Below are 14,135 nucleotides of genomic sequence, written 5' to 3'. Positions count from 1 at the left end.
CATTGTGTCATTAAAGTGCCACATTTTAGTCCCTCTACACGATGGTGATTGGTCTGAAGAAATTCCACCAGCTCTCTCAGATCTTTTGAGAAAGTCATGCTTAAACATATGGCAGAGTGTCTTCAGAGGAAACAACGATTTTGGCACAATTTTCCATAAACTTTGTGACAGCACTGGTTGGGTGCAAAGTAAAGACCATTTATTAAGATAACAGAGAGGAAGTAAGAGAAAAAAGCAAAGTGATAATATATTCTGTGTGTAGTTTTGCAAAGATATATCCAGTAGCTTCAATTGCATGAACATTCATTTCTGTCAAAGGCTATAATATAGTTAAAGCCACAGAAGCTCAATTTTTCCTTTGATTACATTCTTTGCAAAACCACATATAGTATCCAACTGCTGTCATAAACTGCCTTCCAAACAACTTTTCACCCTTCTCTTGGATATGTGCTTCTCATGTTTGTGGTTTTGTTAGGCTTCACAAGTTTTGTGTCAAGTCACTACCTTGAAGAGCAAACCACACTTTGTGTAAACCAGAACAGATTTTTTTATATGTAGAGTTATCACCTGAAAAAAATGACATATCTGAAGTTTCCACACACCATTAAAATACACAGCTTGAGTACTGCAGTCAGTACTGCAAGCAGGGTTATGGAGCTTAATAGAACCACTTACGTAAGTGAAGCTATAGATGGGTGTTTATTTGCAGGATTGAGGTTTCTAGAAATCTGACAAGAAAAATGCAGAAGCAATTTCCATTATAGCTATTTTTTTATGTGTTTCTTAGGAATATTTTCCTCATACCCAAAAAGTAAGGTACATAAGAATAAGAAACCTGTAAACTCTGAAAGTAGAAGGTTTACTCAGTCTTCAAGTTTTTCATGCTTCTTCAGAACAGTCTACAGTACAGACAAGAAAGAACTACCTGTTTTTCACAGACAAAAATATTTCACATTTTTCTCAGAAAAGAAATTATTTATTGGCTTTCCCACAGACAAGGCCTTGTGCATTCACAGTGGCCAGGTTTTTCAATATTTTGTGCTACTTTTTCCATGGGAAAACAAAAAAAATGTTCTCAAATGAAGTCACACTGCAATCACATGGAATTTAGAGCAGGTTTGTTTTATAAATAATGATAATAAAATGATAATTCAAGTTCTGCATTAAACTGAGATTCTTAAATAAAATGCATGTTTGGATATCCAAATAGCCAAACACAGGAAAAACATTGATCTGTTGGAATGAGTCCAGATGAAGCCACTAAATTAATCACAGGGCTGGAACACCTCTCCTGTGAAGACAGGTTGGGGAAGTTGGGACTGTCCAGCCTGGAGGAGAGAAGGCAAGGGGAGAACGTATAGCACCTTCCAGTGCCTAAAGGGGAACCCACAAGAAGGCAGCACAGGGAACTTTTACAAGGGCATGCAGAGATAGAACAAGGGGGAATGGCTTTAAACTGAAAAAGGACACATTTAAATTAGATATTAGGAAGAAATTCCTTACTACAAGGGGGGTAAGGCTCTGGAACATGTTGCCCAGAGAGGCTGTGGACTCCCAATCCATGAAGGCGTTCAAGGCCAGGCTGGATGGTGCTCTGAGCAACCTGATCTAGTGGAAGGTGTCCCTCCCTATGGTAGGAGGGTTGGAACTGAATAATCTTTATTGTCCCTTCCAACCCAAGCCATTCAATGATTCTATGATACATAGAAAATATACATCCATCTAAACCTCATTAAGCCATTAATCCACTTCATCTTGACAATTGTTTGGTGAGTATATGACCTTATTCATTTGTCTGTTTCTAACTCACACTGGAATATATAGTGCCATGAACATGGAACCCCTAAGGGTATTCTAGAAGGAGCTGAATTTCATAAAGTATAGCTTTGTATTCTACTAACAGCAAATGCTGACTGTGCAGAATAGTCATTGCCTTAGAGAATTAGGCATGACATAAAATCTAATCGTCAAATGTTTGAGGATTTTTTCACACACAGAGGCATCATGTGAACATTAGTTATAATTGGAGATGTAGGTGTATTTAAACTTACCAGACAAGATACTTCTAGGTATATTCATTTATTAGGAAAGAAGATATAAGAACAATTTTTCAGGAAAAGTGACTAGTACTGCAGCATATATTATGGCGCAGCAGTGAAATTATGATTTTTCTTTCACAGAGCATTCAGAGTTGACAATATTTGAAGAAAATATGCCAGTAGTCTCAAAAAGAATGGGAACATATTCAGAAAGAATATTAGGGATGCATATCTACTTAGCTAATTTTGAAAAATTACAGTAAGCAGTTTGACAAATAAACCAAAATTCTAGCTGTCTCAGATTACATTGATCCACAGAAAATTATCTGGCACTGATTTAGTGGCCTTAATGCTTTATGTGCTTTGTCCGTAAGATATTGCTAGTTATGGCCAAAATCAGTTCTTAAAAATGTGAACACTCCTAGGATTTTTTTTTTCCTTTTCCAGGCTAAAAAGAATTAACAGACAGCAGTTCCCATCATTAGTCTGATTGCATACATGTTCCTGAACAGGCATACTAGCTGGTGAACTAAATCTATAGCTAACAGCTATACACAACACTCAAACCACAACCAAAGTTATCAGTGTAGCTCTTCTGAAAATTTCCATAAGGTATATTCTTTTCTGGTTCTTGTCCAGGCTGTAAAGTGCTAGTGTCAGTCCAAGATTTGAGTTCTTTTGCACAGCTGCCTTCAGTCAAAGCCTTTGACTTGAGACATAAAAGGCAGCCTACTTTACCTCCCTGCAACACACCCAAATTAGCCACACAGGGTGTTTCCAGCATTGAAATACACAGCTTGAGTTAGGCAAGACCTCAGCCTCTCCTAAAGCAGAGGCACAGAATCACTAATGCAACACCAGAGTGTACAGCCTATGCAAGGAAAGTAGCAGATATTGAAAAGGTCTCTTAAGTGGACAATTTCAACTATATGTGTTTATTTCCAATCTAATTCAACTATGTAAGTAAAAGTTCAATCTCCCTAATTCCTGAGGAAAATAGACAAATCTTTTTTTCAGGGATTCAACATAATGTCATTGTTCTAAATTGTTCCAAGGAAGTATCTCTCTTTCATCACTGTTCACAGAGAAGCTAAAACTAGGGAGCTGAAATTCTCATGCAAATCCTCCAGGTCAGCCGTAAATTTAGGCAGAACAAATAATTTCACTTTGCTCATGATGTACTTCTGCTGTTTGCAAGTCATCCACAAGAAGACTGCAAAATTCTTTGGCAAGTTTAAGAAATCTATTTGCATCCCAATTATGTCTCTCTGTAATGTGCTGCCTTCCTGTTCTGGGCACAGACTTAGTGGATATCTTTAAGTCCCAGAAAATGGTCACTGTACATGACTAGAACAAATCCACTCCTTTGGTATTTATTGCCCAATGTACAGTGAGACTGGCAAATCTTGAAATGTGTCTTGTGGGTTTCAGCTGTGCATTGCTCTTGCAATAGGTCTGATGCATCACAATCACAGTGCTTGCTGTGCAAAGACAGTTTTGTGCCTCCAGGCAAGCTGTGAAGGCACAGCCCAGCTCATATGTCAGACTTTCAGACCTGCTACCCACAGCCATACTTTTTTTAAGTAAAACCTTTGTAGTTTGCTCGGCTGTGTCTGAGATCATCAGACCCACAGGCGCTTGATGAACACATCACTCTAGAAGACATACCAAGAAGGAAGTAATCAGTTTATAAAGGCTGCTGCTTTACTCTGCTTAAACCCATCCTGGCTGTAAGCTGAGAGGAGTCAAACATGATAGTCCTGAAACAATGCCTCCCTGGGCTGAAATGAATATGTGAATACCACCTTAAAAGCTGAGAAACACATGCACAAAGACTTGATTTACCTGCACTAACCAAAACCATGAAAGAAGTTTAGTGCATTCTGAAATGGACTTTTCTGACAAAGATATTTCTACTGACATAATATTACAAGGCATCTTATTTGCAGTGTTTCTGAATGCTTTCATACCTAGGATTTTTTAAAGGAAAAATCTAGTACTTTGATCGCCTGAAGGATAAACATACTCTCTATGATGTGCAGAGGAAAAAATCCCTTTCTTGTCTCATGACTGTTGTTTACTTCAATCGTAATTTTATAGCAAGCTGGTAAGCTGTATAGTGAACAGTGATAGTTTCCAGACACATGCCGGTAGGAAGCAGAGCTGCTAATACTGTTGAAATAAGAGTTGTTTTTTCTGGCTTTCCTCAAACAAAATTTACAATCTCATTTCCCCCCTTCTTAGGGAAGAAAAAAGCTGCTCTGTATTTCAACTGTGCAACTTCCATTTCAGATTAAAATAAAAACAAAAATGCATAAATGGAGAAAACCTGTTCTAAAGAGATAGAGAATATCATGTACCTTGCCAATAGAAAGTTTCTTTTGAAGTAAAATTATAGAAGAATACAGTATATTAACTAAATCTTAAGAAAGGGTAGAAAGATATAAAAAAACCCCTCACATTTTGGACATACAATACTGCAAAGAAGAATGTGACCCCTAAATCCTTCTGAGGAGCTGCTTTCATTCTTTGTAGACATTCCCAGAATAAAGATTATATTGTCTATCACGGTGGAGTTTGCAAACTTGGCACACAGAGGCATTGAGGGTGAGTGATTTGCTTAATTACTTTTTTTCCTAATGTACCACAGAAGCATTGATAATTTCTTTGCTTTTATATTACCCAGTTATACATATTTCAAACACCACAACATTCTCAGTTATGGCAAATCAATATATTAATATGCTTTACATAATTCAACTCAGCCAAGCTAGAAGCATCATTTTATGCTTAAATCTGTAATTCTTCCAAACCAGACCTCAGTCTTTTTCTTATTTGTTTATGTTACAGAAGTCTAAGAAAAAGCTGCCACTTATGTATACTTTGCTGGAAACGTGCATATGTGATTTTTTTTATCCCAAGTGAAAATATTATTGTGGCATAATCCAGCAGTTCATTTTGCATCCCTAACAAGGAAAAATGTTAAGATGGAAAATATGCAATGGATTTTTTTTGAGGACTCTGAATGAAAATGGCCAGTTCTGACTGTTAACATCTAAAACTAGAAAACTATGGTAAAAGTGATCACGTTATTGCATTTTCTTAATCTGCAACCAAGAAGAAAAGGAATTTTGTAATGGAAAGCAGATATCAATTGCTTGGAAAGCCTTACATTTTGGGTGAAAAACTTGAAAACACTTTCAAGTGATTTAAGAAAAACCTCATTGGAATTAGTTGTTATTGTGACTTTATTTTCTCTTTGCACAAAACCGACCTTGCAGCTGTATTATTACATGAACTTCTTGTTATAGCATAGTTCCTATCTTAAAAAGAGAGGGGTCTGAAACAGACATAATCTCTGCAAGCAGGACCTAATGTCCTCAGGTTCAGAGCAGGCGTGAGAAAATGCACGTGAGACTTTCTATTTCAAAACAAACTTATCTCCAAAACTATTTCTTCTGTGTCTTAGTGCTGCGGGGGGGGGGGGGGGGGGGGGGGGGGGAGAGGTGTGGTTTGTTTGGGTTTTTTTAAATTATTATTTAAAATGAAATAAAATTCAACACACACAAGGAATCATCATTGCTTCAGAAGCAGTAGTCACAGCTAAAGTAATAGAAAATACCACTTTATAATTAAGGAAAATGAAGTTCCATTCCTAATCATCAGCAAAGATGAAGTCTGATTGTCTAGAAACTTGGGAAGTCACATTTGAATTAATAGTAGGCTTTTAAAAATATGTCTAAACCAATTACTTGTTTACTCAGAAAAGAAGGAAATTATAGCATTCTCACAACAATGATTTGAACTAGTTATTCCTCACTGCAGTGCTTCATTGCTTGTGTTACCATGTTCTAGAAAGTGATTAAAACCAGAATTTTAGACATGCCAAGGCACTTTTTTAAAGCATTCTGTCCAGTTCCTTTGCTGCTTTCATAAACTTGTAGAAATAGATGACTTGAAGGCAAAAGTCTCTGCAGTAAAAAAGGCAAGAATGATTTTGTTAAGGTGACAGGAGTTGTGGAGACTAGGAGCTAAGAGATATCAACAGAGAAGTCAACCTTTCAGTGCTGAATAAGTGGTTTGGAGAAGGTTAATTAACACACAGCTTGTGGAAATATATAACTTTTTTGACATAACCCAAGGGGTAGAGCCAATGAAGGGTGCTCAGAAGCAGAGCTCACAGCAAAAGGAGTAAAAATGGACACAATAAGAACAATATTGCATTTGTCACTCCCACCATAAGGCTTTGCACTGGTGTCATGACACTAAAACCATAAAGGGGACCTTCAGGTGTTTGAGCATCTATTATACTGCTACAGAGAGACTCCGGGAAGTCTCCAACACTTTTATACTGCTTTTGACCATCTTCACTAGTAGCATTCTAACCCTGTAATGTCCATTTTGGCAATTTTGTACACAAGTCTTCTTTAATGCTACCTAGAATTACTAGAGAACAGTGAATTATAGCTGCATTTCCCATACATTCTTATTTTGCTGTGAGTCGGGATAGTCAACTCAACCTGACCTATGTAATTGTATAATTTATAAATTCACAACCCTTTATAAAATGCTGAAAGTCTTTTGGACTGAAAAGCATCACTGAAAAGCCCAACTCAGGCAGGCATATGCTTAAATTCATACACATAAGTAGCTAGAGTCTAACAAAAATGCTGTTTGTATCCACAGGTACCTGAGGTGTTACTACTGGGCAGTTCGTAGTTTAATCACCATTGGTGGCCTTGCAGAACCACAAACGCTGTTTGAGATAATTTTTCAACTGCTGAATTATTTCATGGGTGTCTTTGTCTTCTCCAGCTTAATTGGTCAGGTACATAAAAAACCAATAACAAGTAAGATTCAAATTACTGTAATGTAGTGATAATATATTCAGTTTAATGGACTTTAGTTCTGAGAAAAATTTAGTTTCCATCCTCTATTTTAACATCAAATATTCTTATTTTTCTGATAAATACAGGTGTTTAATCAGTTCCCTGTTTTGCAGCTCTTTTGCATACAAGCTGATTAAAAGCCAAGTCTCTGCAGGACACAGATGACCCTTGAAACAATATATAATCCCTTTTTTTTTCCCCCTTACTCACAGCCAAGGAGACAAATCCTTGACATTCACATTATACTGTTAAATCTGAAATAAAAATTGTGATTGTTGAATAGTTCATGCTCAATACTACTACTGATAGGATCCTGTTAATGGAAATCCCATGATTTTTGTCAAACTAGAGCTCTGATCTCTTCCACAAATTACAATATATCTGTCAATCTGAAAATTAACTCATTTCTATTTCTCTTGGTTCCCATTTGGCAGGAGGGAAATAAAAAAGCCCATAGCACAGCAAATGGGTTATATTTCCAAATGAACATGATAGAAATATTTCTGGTTTGTAACTATTAAATTTGGGATTTAGATCATAGGTTTTAAAACACATTGCCTACAGAAAAATAAATGCTGAGGTTTCTGAGTGAGGCTGGGCCTTAGCAATTTCTATAGAAACAATTCCAGATTTTTTATTTGTCCATGCTTATGAAATTAATTATCAAAAAAAGAAGAAACTAAATTAAAACTGAAATTTAATTCATATTTTTAATACAGTATTTGAAAAGTGCAATCAAGCAGCTAGAGATTGCATATGTCTCTTGCTCTTTGGAACTGCAAGAAGGGGTAACTGTCACTGAAGAGACTTTTCTTTATATGATTTTAAATTCCTCCATAAACCAGAATTACCAAAAATAAAACAATACATATATATAAAATATTTCTTCTGGAAAACTATTGAATTCAAGTATATAGAATTAAACTTCAGAGTTTGCATAATTATAATTTTTCCCTAAATTGTTGTAGCTATCAATGAAAGCCTCAATTCCCCAAGAAGATTCTGCAGATTACTTTTTGTAAACAGTGTAGTTATTTGCAGTCTCAAACTTTAAACCTTAACACACAAACTGCTTCATTGCAGTTTGTTTTTATAATTCCTGTTTAGAAAGAACCCTTAAAATTATTGTTATTCCTGCTTTAGCACACTTGCCTAAAAAATGTTATTCCCATTGCACTCAATTGCATCTCTGTAATAAAGAGTAAAATTCAACCCATGGCACATTAATCCTTGGCAGCTGCCACATGAAGCCATTCCACGAAAATGACATCTGAATACTTATTCTTTTGAAGAAGGAATATCTATGAACATTAACTTATCCACTTTTTAAAAACTGAACCACATTTGAGTTGAAATGTTAAATGATGTTCCTGCGCTAAAAATTTTAAGGTCACCTTTCAGCTCTCAGAGCTTAGGACTGATCTCTTAACTATTTAAAGAGTGGCACAATCTTAGTTCTAGTGGTGTCACATGATGCTCTTACAGAAATTCAGCCCAGTTTTCTTTGCTTCTGACTTGCATTGCCTGCCAAATACTGAGTAGCTTTACTATGGATTTTTAAGAAAAGTATTATCTATAATTTTCATCCATGTCCAGAAATACAAGACAGAAGAATAAGCTAAAACCCAGAAACAATTCCTCTAAAATCATGTTACAATCAGACAATCAGATTATTGTTGTTCAGAAACATCCGTAATGTTTTTGAAAAAGCAGATGAAGCACCTATTCAAAACATGCAGCCGAATGTATAATTTTTTGCAAAAAGTATAATATTATTTCATAAGTTGCTGACAAGATAAAATCAAGACTATTTTCTCTGAAATGTGTGGTAACAACAATTGATATTTGCAGATGAGAGACGTAATTGGAGCAGCAACAGCAGGGCAGAACTACTTTCGTTCCTGTGTGGACAACACTGTCTCCTATATGAACACCTATTCTATTCCAAAGTTGGTGCAGAATCGTGTTAGAACCTGGTATGAATACACATGGGACTCTCAAGGAATGCTGGGTGAGGATTTCCAATTCCATTTACTTAGCATGTCTCAGTGAGAGTGGTTGTACAGATACAGATATAGCGTGAAATTCACATTTCTCCTTTTCTGAATTGCATGTGGAAAGTGAGAGGAGGCTGCTCAACTTACTTTGGAAAAGAAAGAAACTACAAAACAATATGATTCTTACTACTCCACAGACCATATTCATTAATACAATGTTTTGGTAATAATTTTAGACAAGATTTATTAAGTATCTTAGTAAAAGCATATTAGCTGCTTCCTCACTTGAACTCATAAGTGTTATAATAACTCCATTAAGTTATTTCTGCTCGTTTTTTGTGGACATTCCTTAATTTGTCTTTTTTTTTTCTTTTTTTCAGATGAATCAGAATTACTGGAGCAGATGCCAACCAAAATGCATTTAGCCGTTGCAATTGATGTGAACTTTGCCATTGTCAACAAAGTGGATTTATTCAAAGCAAGTAGTTTTATGGGAGAATGCAGAAATATGTGGTATTCAATACAGAAACCTTGTTTTGTACATCTTGCAACACTCAAGTGTTTAACATGTTTGTTAGTATGCAAGGCAAAATAAGTCAAAGAAATGTCTCAGTGAATGGAGGCGTCAGAATAAACCCAAGTGCCTGCATTTGGATTTCTTTTGTGTTGAGGCAGTGATCTTGAAAGAAACAAATGAGATTAGAACAAAGTCCTGTTATCCTGCTATCCTATAGCTGATGGTATGGTCAGACTGTGAGTTCGGAGTATAACTAATCTCAACAGTCAGAGAATAACCTAATTTTTGACACAGTCCACCTTGCTGTGGCCACACAGGTCTGCCTAAGAGATCACCCATGCTCTGTGTTCTGGCAGTGTAACACTGGTGTAGAGAAAGCTGCATCACAGTCAGTTTTTGTGCAAAAATTTTTCACTTTACTTACCATGGCAGTTTTCCAGAGCCACAATTTAAAGGGGCGATTAAAATTGGATTTCTGGGACAAAAGCAAGGAGACCCTGAGTTTTTAGAAGTACACACAGAAAATGTTATTGTTAGGATATTTGCAAGAAATTACATTATATACCTGTATAAAAATTACATGGCTGTACATTTTTTTTTACATCTGCTGAAGACACAGAATTCATAGATTATATGAGCATTTGACAGGATCTGTTGTTTTCCCCAGACCAGTTTAAAAAAATCCCATAAAATCCTCATAAAAGACACATAAAGCTCTGAACATAACACTAACTGAGCATCCCCATAAAATCTAGACGTAAAGAAACTCACTTAAAAAAAAAAAGAAAATATGTTCAGCCCACAGAGAACTCCATAAGTATTTGAAATAACAACTCTTTCAGTCCTTTCTCAGCTCTAGTAGGTGATCTTTATGATGTTTTGAGTTTGCATTCCAATTATGAAATCCCTGGATTATTCCTGTATTGCCATTTGAGGTACTAATAATCACTTTTAATACTGAATTAGCAGAGTGATCAACTCCATTTTAACAGGGCTGTGATACCCAGATGATATACGACATGCTGCTAAGATTGAAATCCATTGTATATTTACCTGGTGACTTTGTCTGCAAAAAGGTGAGAATTCTTGTTTTATTCAAATAAGAATTATATTATTAGAAAAAGAGTGTTTTAGAAAAAGAGTTCAGATATCGGTCAACAATGTCCTTTAAATAAACTTAATCCTGACTGAATTAGAAAGCATAAAATTAATTAAGCTACTCTGTGTAATAACAACAAATATGCTCTCAAATTTCAATCTAGAACAAGACAATATGAATTTTATTACTTACATTACCAACCATGAAATTATAGTAATATGGGAAAGTATTTAATGTAAATATGGTTTATCTAATGATACCTCAAGAAATTTTAATATTTAAAATGGATCAAACATAATGTTTCCATACTTCTGTACATATAAACCCAGCCTACAGTTCTCAGTCTATGATGCTTTGTGTTTCATTTGTGTACACAGACACACTTAAGTAGAATTATCTAAGAATGTAGAAAATACACTGCTCACATAAAGCTCCTTCCAGCAGGATCTACTCTGCCTTCACTCACAGCTGTGAGCCACCTCCGGGTTTCCAGCTGAATGCTGTCACACTGTCTCTTATCAGAGATGTTTATCTTGTCTCAACTTTTTGGCTTAAACCTGGCCAGGCAGATAGTTCACAGGTAAATAGCTCAGCTTCTGACCAAGGGAGGCCATGTCTCTTTCCAGAAGGTATGTAAACATAAGGCAGAGTCAGATGTAAATCAAAGCTTGAGGGATGAACATTAATCTGTACTGCTACTGCTCTGGCAAGTGACCCACAGGTCCCACCACCTACACAAGAGACTATCAGAACCCCTTAACTTGTCTTTAGCAGTTTTGGTCCAACATCCTTACTAAGGTCCAGCTCCCTCCAAGAGTTAAGCATACAATCCTCCTCCAGAATGCTGGGCTAGCTCCACTGACTCCACTGTGCAGAAGCTAAACATTTGTGAATACACTGAAGGATCCAGTGTATCCCTTCAAAGACCAATCCCAGAATTGTTGTTGGCTAAGAAGGGTGGAAGAGTAGTTTGGTGTGTTTGGTTACACAATGCACAGCATGAAAGGATCTTAGACTACAGCTGGGACTCTGACACAACAGAGGGAATAAAGGACAGCAACAGATTCAGTCTTAACACTGCAGTCCAATGCAAACAGTTCTTAACAAAGACAGGGCATGAGAAATTGAACTATCAACTTATTACAGCCTGATTCACAGCTAAAAGACCTCTCACTTGTATAAGTCTACTCTGTGACCAGCAACCACAGCAATCTTATTAATGCTGCAACATGTAGTAGGGAATGTTGGAACCACCTTCCCCCTGGATGTATGTTGGTCTCACCCTACTTCACCAAGGAGATGCCGCATGCAAGCTTGGAGCACCAAGTGAAGAGATAGAAAGTGCAACTCCTTCCATTTTCTGTCCTGGTTCTGTTGCTGCTGCTTTTTCACTTTTAAAACTAAATTGCCGCTTTGCCTCATAACAGTGGTACACCCTCTGCTCATGAGAAAGATATTTAAAGAAGAACCTGTAATATTATTCTAGTAACAAAAACCATTGCTAAAACATGGGTTCTTTATGTGTTTGTATGCCCAGGGAGAGATTGGCAGAGAGATGTACATCATTAAACAGGGTGAAGTTCAAGTCCTGGGAGGCCCTGATGGTACCAAAGTCCTGGTTACACTAAGAGCAGGAGCTGTATTTGGGGAGATCAGGTAGGTCTATCACAGTTTTTAATAATTTTTTTTAGAACTTGTCAAATAATCAGTGGTTGTTTAACTTCTCTGTGGTGTGACAGTGGGGAGGCTAGAAAGTGGGTAGGATCAACAAAGAGGACACTGAGCAAGGACATGCATGTAAGTGAAGGAAAATCTAAGTGAAGTATCAGTGATTAATAGGGTAAGATTTGAGACCAGTGTTTTGATCAATGCACATAGGGATATCGAGACAGATTTCTTCTTTAGCATTTCAAAGATTTAACACATCTCCTTGTTATGCTGTCTGCAATACAGGAGGACTAAATGCATTTTATTGTCTCTGTAATAAGACTAGGTGCCCTTAAATGGCAGATGGCAAAGATGAAAATTAATCTCCAAAAAATAGATACAAAAATCTAAAATAGCAATTAAAAATAGTTCATTTAAGAGATTATTAAATTGCTGAAAAACAGACAACCCAATTTGAAAAAGTATTTATTTAAAAGCATATAAGACAAGGAAAAGATGGATAGACCGGATTTTTTTGTCTGAATTTATCTGGATGAGAATTGTTTTACTGGTGGCTACAAATAATTTTTATATTCTGCATGTACTTTCTATGCAAAATCCATTAACTCTTGTGTGCTAGTTAGCCAATCAAGTGCTAGTTTTTAGGCACTGCATTCCTCTGCTGAGGTTGGCCCAAGGAAAAGTAATAAAGTAAATGTGCTGCTGCATGTGAAAAACTGGGTCCTTGGTTTCTTCCAGCTGTCTTCCTATTATTGTTAATGCTCTTGCTGGTAGCTTTAATCTGCCTTTTGAAAAGCAATAATCAGCTCTGTACCAGGTTTACATTTGTCCTCTAGTTGTGTCTCCCTTTGTAGTAGGGGAAATATTCCTGTTTATCCAGTGATGGGCATACAGAACTTGCTTAGACCTCAAGTGGAAAACACCTGATAAATCTCAGTTACAGAACTTGTTCATTACGTGGGAAAGTGAAATTATATCAGTTCTTGGAGAAGGTTATTTGGAAGGTATTTCTCTGTGTGACAACATAATTACCTGAGTGAAGGCTCCAAACAAAAGGCTGTAGTTTAAGTTATGCAGAAAGACTGAGAAAGAAATCATCATAAGGGCTGAATAATTAAAAGACAGAAGAAAAAGCTAAAGCAGCTCCCATATGTAACACACGCGTGGTTTTCAATTATTTATTAGTCTGGTATTTGAAGGGAGAACTTTGTATTTTAAACTGAGAAATGATAACTGTTGGTTTCAAAACAAGGAAGGGATTTTTACACTTTTGATCTAACACAGGTGAGCACTTGTTTCCATGTGAGAACCACACAACGACCTTTAAAAATTCATTTCCCAGTCCGTGTTACTCTTTACATAATTGCCAATATGGCCAGCAGAACCCTGAGCTATGCTATAACACTACAATTCTAGTCTTGCTTTATTCATCACTGACCTACTGCAGCAGCAAACCCATTCAGACACGTGTAATTTGCATATAAAATATCAGGCAGTGGATAAAATCAAGGAGAAAAAAACACAGCAACTGGCAGACACGATGCACTAAGTTTATCAGCAGAGACATGCTCTTCCTAGTGGCAAGGTGCTAGAAAATAATGAATTTGTATTGTGTCTTTCTATATAAATTTTTTCAAGGTCTTCTGAATAGAGAATACCAGAGGCAAATGGAAAAGAATATTCTTTAATGGATTAGGTACTACTTTTTCTAGGACATCCAAGTTTTCCTCTCACTTTATAATGGTTATAACCTGATATCAGGCTGATTTCCTTCTGATTTCCAATTCAAGATTTGTTTGGAGAAATATGTCAGCTTCCTTCTGAGTGGTTTAGGTACATGATCTATAAGATGCTTGCTATTTAATCTCACTCTGTTCAAAATGCATGTCAATGATGCTTAAAAGTCTTCAGGAGCAAAGGAATTGA

General features: G+C 36.4%; 1 protein-coding gene across 1 annotated transcript in view; it reads left to right on the top strand.

Moving 5' to 3' along the window:
• CNGB3 (cyclic nucleotide gated channel subunit beta 3) overlaps positions 1 to 14,135 on the top strand; it is a 38,780-nt gene that overhangs the window by 17,356 nt on the left and 7,289 nt on the right. Inside the window, exons 9-13 of the mRNA XM_064429986.1 lie at positions 6,726 to 6,867; positions 8,780 to 8,939; positions 9,306 to 9,403; positions 10,435 to 10,518; positions 12,079 to 12,197. Coding sequence (XP_064286056.1) covers positions 6,726 to 6,867; positions 8,780 to 8,939; positions 9,306 to 9,403; positions 10,435 to 10,518; positions 12,079 to 12,197 — 603 coding nt within the window. The remainder of the gene's footprint in view (positions 1 to 6,725; positions 6,868 to 8,779; positions 8,940 to 9,305; positions 9,404 to 10,434; positions 10,519 to 12,078; positions 12,198 to 14,135) is intronic.

This window comes from Passer domesticus, chromosome 1 (assembly GCF_036417665.1).
Source record: "Passer domesticus isolate bPasDom1 chromosome 1, bPasDom1.hap1, whole genome shotgun sequence".
In the NCBI taxonomy this organism is placed as follows: domain Eukaryota; kingdom Metazoa; phylum Chordata; class Aves; order Passeriformes; family Passeridae; genus Passer; species Passer domesticus.
The sequence above is the reverse complement of the archived record's forward strand: the minus strand, read 5'-3'. Positions and strand labels throughout refer to the sequence as shown.